This window comes from Emydura macquarii, unplaced genomic scaffold (assembly GCF_026122565.2).
Source record: "Emydura macquarii macquarii isolate MOO-44397 ecotype Brisbane River unplaced genomic scaffold, CSIRO-AGI_Emac_v2 contig_1305, whole genome shotgun sequence".
Classification (NCBI taxonomy): domain Eukaryota; kingdom Metazoa; phylum Chordata; order Testudines; family Chelidae; genus Emydura; species Emydura macquarii.
Window position 1 is genome coordinate 187,663 of NW_027131442.1, and position 7,268 is coordinate 194,930.

Sequence of the window (7,268 nt, forward strand, 5' to 3'; positions counted from 1 at the left end):
AAGTCTATGGGTTTTGCATTGTCATGCTGCAACTGCATTCTTGGTGTGATCCTCAATCACCCACATTGTTGCAAGCCTGATCAGATTTTGTCCTTTGAAATGGGCTGGCTCCAAAGTTATCAGGGTGGCTCCTCTTTGGCCATTTGATCATCTTTGCTTCTTTCTTCTTCCCTCAAGCGTTTTAGGTGAGGCTGGTGTTTTCTTCATGTCTGTTTCGATATCCCTTACTCAGACCAATTGTTCAATCACTCTTTTTGTCTACACCCAACTCAATTGCTCAGCCATTCACACTTCAGTCACTCAGGGCCAACTCCTAGCTGAAGAACTTACATATTATTTTTTTAGAGCAAACCTTATTTCATTTTTGACAGTGTCTTTCACAATTAGATAGATACATTACATTGCAGTGTGGCTTTTGTACTTAGAATAGGATTTTTACAAATATATTGGAAGCAGATAAAATTAACAGATAAACTGGCCAGTGGACATAGTACAGACATTTACAAACAATCTTAAAATTATACAAAGTACAGACAGACTTGAATTAACATTTAAAAGGGTAGAACAGTAAGAGTCAGTTTGAGGTTTTAGCTTTTGATTCAGACTGGTGTGCCTTTTGGTAGGAAGGGGGGTGTTTGTGGCTCTGTTCTTACATATATTTCAAAAACAAGATTTTGGCCAACAAAATGACAGTGCAATATATAAAGTCAGATAGATTTTTACATTTAAATGAGATCTGTAAAATAAGGCAATTTTAGAAGTAAATTGAAAGCTTTAGCAATTTAGGGCTAAGGTTTTGCCAAGTGTATTTCTTTACTACAATGCAAATGGAAAAAAAGAAATACATGTTAATATGTATTAATGTGCTAATATGTGATTTTTAAATCATACATAACCATTTTCATATATATTTTGTGGTCATTAAAAGAAATTTCTGTCACTAAATATCTTTGTTGTCCAAAAGAAGAGCTATAATCACCATATAAAATTGATGAGAATATAGCTCTAATTAAGTTATGTTGCTGAAGAGAAGGTCTGTAAACAATTTACAGCAATGATGAGTATAGTATATAGTGTTAGAGAGACAAGGTGGGTGTGCTTATATCTTTTAGTGTACCAACTTTTGTAAATGAAAGGGACAAGCTTTCTAGTTACACAGAGATTTTCAAAAGAGCTTCAGAAGTTGGTCCAGTAAAGGATATTACCTCACCCACCTTGTCTCTCTAATCGTCTGGGACAAGCATGGCTACCACAACCCTGCAAATAGTAGATAGTAGTAGAAGAATGCACAGCTCTAATCAGTGTGTAACATTGAACCTACAGCTGAACTGTAATTGGCTCACTCCAAATGCTGGATCTGAACTTGTAAGATTCAGTTAGCAAACCCTTTATAAACCAAATACTGCTTTTTTCCCCCCTTGACACTGAAGCTCTGATTTCATGCCACAAGGAAAACTGCACTCCTGATTGAAACAATCATAAGCAACAGAAGAGTAATGACCACTGACCCTAAAGCAAACACATTCTGAGCAAAGTGCAATTCAATTATACCACAGATCTTGAGTAATTACACTCACTTCACTGCATTTACTCCAGATTTACACTGGGGTAAACAAGAGCTGCCCCCACTTTCTTTCTTTCACTCTCTCTCATACATGCAGACTCACACATAAGTACATCTTAGATCCCCTGCTTGATGTACATTAAGGATATGTCTACACTGCAGTTAGACACCTGTGGCTGGCCCACGCCAGCTGACTCCAGTTCCTGGGGTTTGGGTTTGCAGGGCTGCAGCCTGAGTTCTGGGACTCTCCCACCTCACAGGGTCCGAGCCCAGGCTCCAGCCCAAGCCTGCATTTAAACAGCCCCTTCACCTGAAACCTGCAATCCCAAGTCAGCTGACCCAGGCTAGCTGTGGGTTTTAATTACACTGTAGGTGGACCCTCAAAGTACAACCAAAAGCATCCCCTATTTGTTCTCTACAGCTCTGACTATTACAAATGGTGATGGGACTCTTTACTCCTGCTGTGCAATATTCTTGGGATTAGCGTTAGTGACAATAACAAGATGCACTGGGGATATCAAGAATATTTAGAGCTCCGTCTCTAAAGGCAAGACTTAAATGGGAATGAAAACAGATACACAATGTTAGGCACCTTTGCTTCAATGTTATATTGAACAGGGATCTGCTGAGGAATCAGGGCTTTAGTAACATGATGGAGATCTAGGAACTTATATCATTCAGTGCACATGGGGCACGATTTTATAAACACCCACAAAATATGTACCCTGGATGATACTTTTCACCTCTTTGTGCAAATGCCCTGGCTGCACATTCCATAGCAACAGTGGGATCCCTCTAGTCTACCATTTTCCCCCATTAGTTATTCTGAATTTCACTGTGATGGGAATTCACTGAGTAAACATTTTTCTCTCTATCATTTTCCTTACAGCACATTTCACATCCTTGTTCCTCAGGCTGTAGATCAGGGGGTTCAGCATGGGGATCACCATAGTGTAGAACACGGAGGCCATTTTGTCTGTATCCAGCGAGTAGCTGGAACTGGGTCGGAAATACATGAAGAGAATCGTCCCGTGGAACATGGCGACAGCTGTCAAATGGGAGGCGCAGGTGGAGAAGGCTTTGCGCCTGCCCTCAGCGGAGCGGATCCTCAACACGGCTGCGATGATGAGAATGTATGAGACGATGATGATCAGAAATGTACTCATTTCAAACAAACTGCCAAAGATGAAAACCAGCATCACATTCATATAGATGTTGCTGCAGGAGAGTTTCAGGAGAGGGGTGAGATCACAGAAAAAGTGATTGATGACATTGGAGTCACAGAAGGATAATCTCAACAAACCACTTGTGTGTATCAAAGAGTTCACAAAGCCCCAGAAATAGGACCCAAGGACCAATATCATGCAAACCTTCTTGGTCATAATGACTGTGTAGAGCAATGGGTTACAGATGGCCACATAGCGATCATATGCCATCACGGCTAGGAGGAAAATCTCAGTGGTTGCAAATACAGCAAAGAAGCCATATTGTGTAATACACCCACTATAAAAAATTGCTTTGTTTTCCACTAAGAAATTGACCAGCATATTGGGAGCAATGGTGGAGGAATAGCAGGCATCGAGGAAGGACAAGTTGCTGAGGAAGAAGTACATGGGAGTGTGGAGTTGGGGGTTGAGCTGAATTACCAAGATCATCCCTAAATTCCCCAGCAGGGTGATGAGATAGATGATTAAAAACACTACAAAAAGTGGAACCTGCAGCTCTGGATGGTCCGTTAGTCCGATGAGAATGAACCTAGTCACCGTTGTGTCATTGTTTCCAACCTTCAGCATAGCTTAATTCTTAGCTGCTGAGATAATAAATATTATTAATTATTTGTATTGAATTACCACCTGGAGGCCCCAGTCATGGACCAGGACCTGATGGTCCTAGGCGCTGTACGAACACAGAACAAAAGAATGGTTCTATCCCGAAGAGCTTACAATATATTTATAAGACAGTAGATATCAGATGTTTGCAGAGAGATAGATTATAGGAGCACAAGTGAACAACGAGAGCATGTCTACACTGATGCTGTCGATCTAACTTACGTCACTCAGGGATGTGAAAAAGACACCTCCCAGAGCGACACATTTGTATTGTGCTGGCACCAACATCCCTACTCATGGATCAGGACATGATTGTGCTAGGCATGGTACAAACACAGAACAAAATGACCAAATGCTGATCAATTAAGTATAAAACAAGAGACAGCAGGTGGATACAGACAGAGAAATGGGGGAAAACAAGGCAACAATGAAATAGGATTTGTCATTTTAAAAGGCTTAAATCTTTAATCTTACAGATGGAAGATTATGTAGGTTAGACATAAATACATGAAGAATTGATCATTTAGGGCCTGAAGCACTCACAGACTCATGGATAAATTATTCTGTAAAAATATTTCTCCCATTTCGCTTGTTTTACATGATCATTTAAAATAAAATGTTTTATCCTAACAGGTTTCTACTTATGGCAAACTTTTAGGACCACATTGACAATAATTTCTTTTCACATTCTTTCTTAAAATATAAAATGAAGATACTTTGGGCCAGTGATCCAGGAGGTGTAAATCGACATCGCCCCACTGAAGAACACCAGCTAAGAATCTGGCCCTAAATATTCCCAGTTTGGTCCATCCTAGAGATAGTCAGAACATCTTAACCTAATTTTTTCTTCACTAGAGAATGTAGTGTCATTGAAATGAGTTGATTGTGGTGAAATTTTGAACCAGATGTTTTTTGAGGTCCGGGGTGCATTTTCTGGTCAATTCCAGAGAGAGATTGGGGTGGAGGGGAAGGAACTGAAAACCTGATCTTTTTGATCACCAAATAGACATTTTGACAAAATGCGATTTTATGAAGCCCTTTGAAAGGTTTTATTTTCATTCCAATGGGAAATGAAAATAAATGTTGAAACCTTGAAGATTGTCACGAAACAGAATCTTCATTCCCTGGCTATCTCTAGTGCCTATATAATGCCATGAACCCCTACCTGCAGGAAGAAGGGAGCAACTTACAGAATGACTCCAGAGGATCCACATTGAAGGACTGGTAGGATGAAGGCTTGGTAGGATGAAAAAGTGCTTGTGTATATATGGCTTATTCCTGTGCTACAAGGCAGGTCACCAGAAACTTCAAAACACCCCTCCTACTCCCAGATTCCCTCAAATTAAGCAGTTAAGACTCCCATCTTAGATCTTTGTTTTGGTTGCAGGATAATTGCCCTCAGCTGAATTGTTCCATGAGAAAAAGAAATGATGTTTACACCAATATCCATTATTTCTATTGTCTAGTGAGCGAGAGGACTTTTTCCATAGAAACCCAGCTGGGAGGATGCTAACCATGGTGATATAGCCTAAGGCACATATCCCCCAAGTCTTTCGTGGCTGCAGATTTGCGCGATGGTTGGTGTTCTACCACATCTCGTTGGTCACAGGGCTTTGGGAGCTGTAACCAGGGAGAAGCCAAGCAGTTGCCCAGCCAGAAGCAGCAGACTCAAGGACTCTGAGCCACAGAACAAAGGGCAAGGTGCAGATGCAGCAGTTACAGGCCCTCCCCGTGCCAGACATACAGGAACCTTGTATTGTAGTTAGGTAGGGTAGAGATAGACCCGCTCGATCTCACCTTGCACACAATTACCTCTTCTTCTCCCCCTGCTCTGCATCATACTGTCTCCACATCATCCTACTGCAATCAATCCTTCTCGCTTCGTATCCTCACATGCCATAGACTAAGTCGCTGGTGGGGGAAACCCTGTTCATCTTATATGTCCCCTCACGTCATGTGTGAAAACTCAGGAAATTCTGTAAGCTATAACCTCGTTTAATAATAACCTCTAGCTCTTTTATAGCACGTCTCATTTCTAGATCTCAAAGTGCTTTACAAAGGAATCATTGTATCATCATCAATCATCAATCGTCAGAGGTATCATTATCCTCATTTTACAGATGGGGAAACTGAGGCACAGGGCAACCAAAAAACCCTTCAAAACAAAACGCTTGCCCAAAGTCACTCAGCTGTAGCACTAGAAGCCAATGAAAAGTCTTTTTGAAATTGAAAAATCAAAACATTTCATTTTGAAAATGTCAAAACAAAACGTTTTGGTTTTTTTCTGATTTTTTTGTTTAGGTTATATTTTGACCAAACAATTCGGTGAAATCAGCACAAATGCACAAATTCTTTGCTGTTGCCAAATCTGCAAAACAATTTTTTGGGGGGGGCCAAAAATAGGTTCAGTTGAAAATTTGCACCCAACTCCATTTACAATCTCAGACTTCACTCATAAGCACCCGACACACTGTGCACACATCTCAGCATGAATATTTGCTGATGTTGTTGAGGACTTAGTGCAATTTTTCTCTTGAAAGGCCCAGTCCCAGAAAGGACTCCCACATGAGTGCTTCCACCAGTTGTGTGGGGAATCTCTGTTCCACAGATCAGTGGCAGCTCTGTGGATGCTGGTCTTATCCCCAAAGTCCTGATTGTAGGGCGATAAGAGACAGATGAAGCTGGCCTTTCAGCACATCCATCCCAAAATGCCGGGTTGGCTGGACAGCAAGCAAGAAATCTTATCCCTAACTCCTTGCTCCCTCTTCTCTTCTGACTGGTGGGACAGCCATTTGAGAAGGGATTGCACCATCTGCTGGAATGGACACGTGTTACCACTGTAGTGACACAGCAAGCCCAAATGGAGCCTGAGCTGGGGGATAAATCCAGGGGGACACGAATCTGAACTTCATGTAAGAATTGGCCACAGACGAAAGGAAAGGAGGGGCCTTAATCTGAAACTAAGATGCTTGTAGGAGAGTAAAGGGTTAAAATCTGGACAAATGATCAGGCCTAAGTTACAGGGAACAGGGTCATGGCATGGGCTAACCTTGTTTCATAATTGGTATGAATTCTAGTTGGAGTCTGTTATCTCTCTTCTTTTCCTCCTTTCCTGGCCATCTGCACAGGGGATGAGGCTAACAAAATAACTATTCCCCCTATTGCTCAAGGTCTTTGGTGCAAAGAAAGCAATATCTTCCTTCCCCCCGGCAGACCTTTACTTCAAAGAATGTTAGTGTAAAATTAATAGGTTTTAAGGTGATGTGCCTGCCCTCTCTATGGTATTCCTGTAAACAACAAATGGGCAGGTATAATTGTACTCATCATGTAATTGTTAATATTCATTTTATAGGTGTCAATGTAACCAAATAAGGGTCTATGGGGAGTTGCTGGAAATGTATACATTTACATACTGTTACGGATAAAAGAATTGTAAAGTAACCCCCTCGTTGCTCACTCTCATTGTCGAGGTGGAACGAGCAGGTAATAAAGGTTCCGTCTCCCCAATCCGCCCCAGGGACAACCTGTTTGATTATTTCTAATAATGCTGAGGCAGGAAGGAGTATTGAGACTATGACCGGTAGGCCTCATGTTCCCATTTGGCATCTGGGATTTATTTCCTGCTCCCATTTAATGTGCTTTCCAATGACGCTGTCCTGCCATGTGGTCTGGCTGGGGCTGAGGATTCCAGGGCTTCCAGGGTCCATGGCTCTAGGACATCCCATCCATGTGGACTGTCCTGGGTTCCCAAGACTTCCAGAGAATCCCTGACATGTGGCTTACCCAGGGCCAGGGCTTCTGAGTTTGTGATCAATCAGAGTTTCCTGGCTCCCAGCTTCACAGCAAGGAGCCTGAAAGGCCTGTAAACCCAGGCT

General features: G+C 41.8%; 1 protein-coding gene across 2 annotated transcripts; it reads right to left on the reverse strand.

Moving 5' to 3' along the window:
* Nucleotides 1-2,412: 2,412 nt before the first annotated feature.
* Nucleotides 2,413-6,747, reverse strand: LOC137154774 (olfactory receptor 5J3-like). Of its 2 annotated transcripts, none has more exons than XM_067550583.1 (2): nt 6,721-6,747; nt 2,413-3,333 (listed from the first exon to the last, which is right to left on the reverse strand). In XM_067550583.1, exons 1-2 carry the CDS (start codon nt 6,736-6,738, stop codon nt 2,413-2,415), a joined length of 939 nt encoding a protein of 312 aa, XP_067406684.1. In that variant the 5' UTR covers nt 6,739-6,747. The 2 variants fall into 2 exon arrangements, with proteins under 2 accessions (XP_067406684.1, XP_067406683.1); XM_067550582.1 differs by lacking the exon at nt 6,721-6,747 and adding an exon at nt 4,124-4,144 and having other exon boundaries at nt 2,413-3,339.
* Nucleotides 6,748-7,268: the final 521 nt, after the last annotated feature.

Coding starts and splice junctions, on each gene's coding strand:
- LOC137154774 (XM_067550582.1), bottom strand. CDS start 4,144: ATGTCGATTTACACCTCCTGG. Junction 3,340..4,123: donor TGTCGATTTACACCTCCTGG/ATCACTGGCCCA, acceptor AAGGTTGGAAAC/AATGACACAACGGTGACTAG.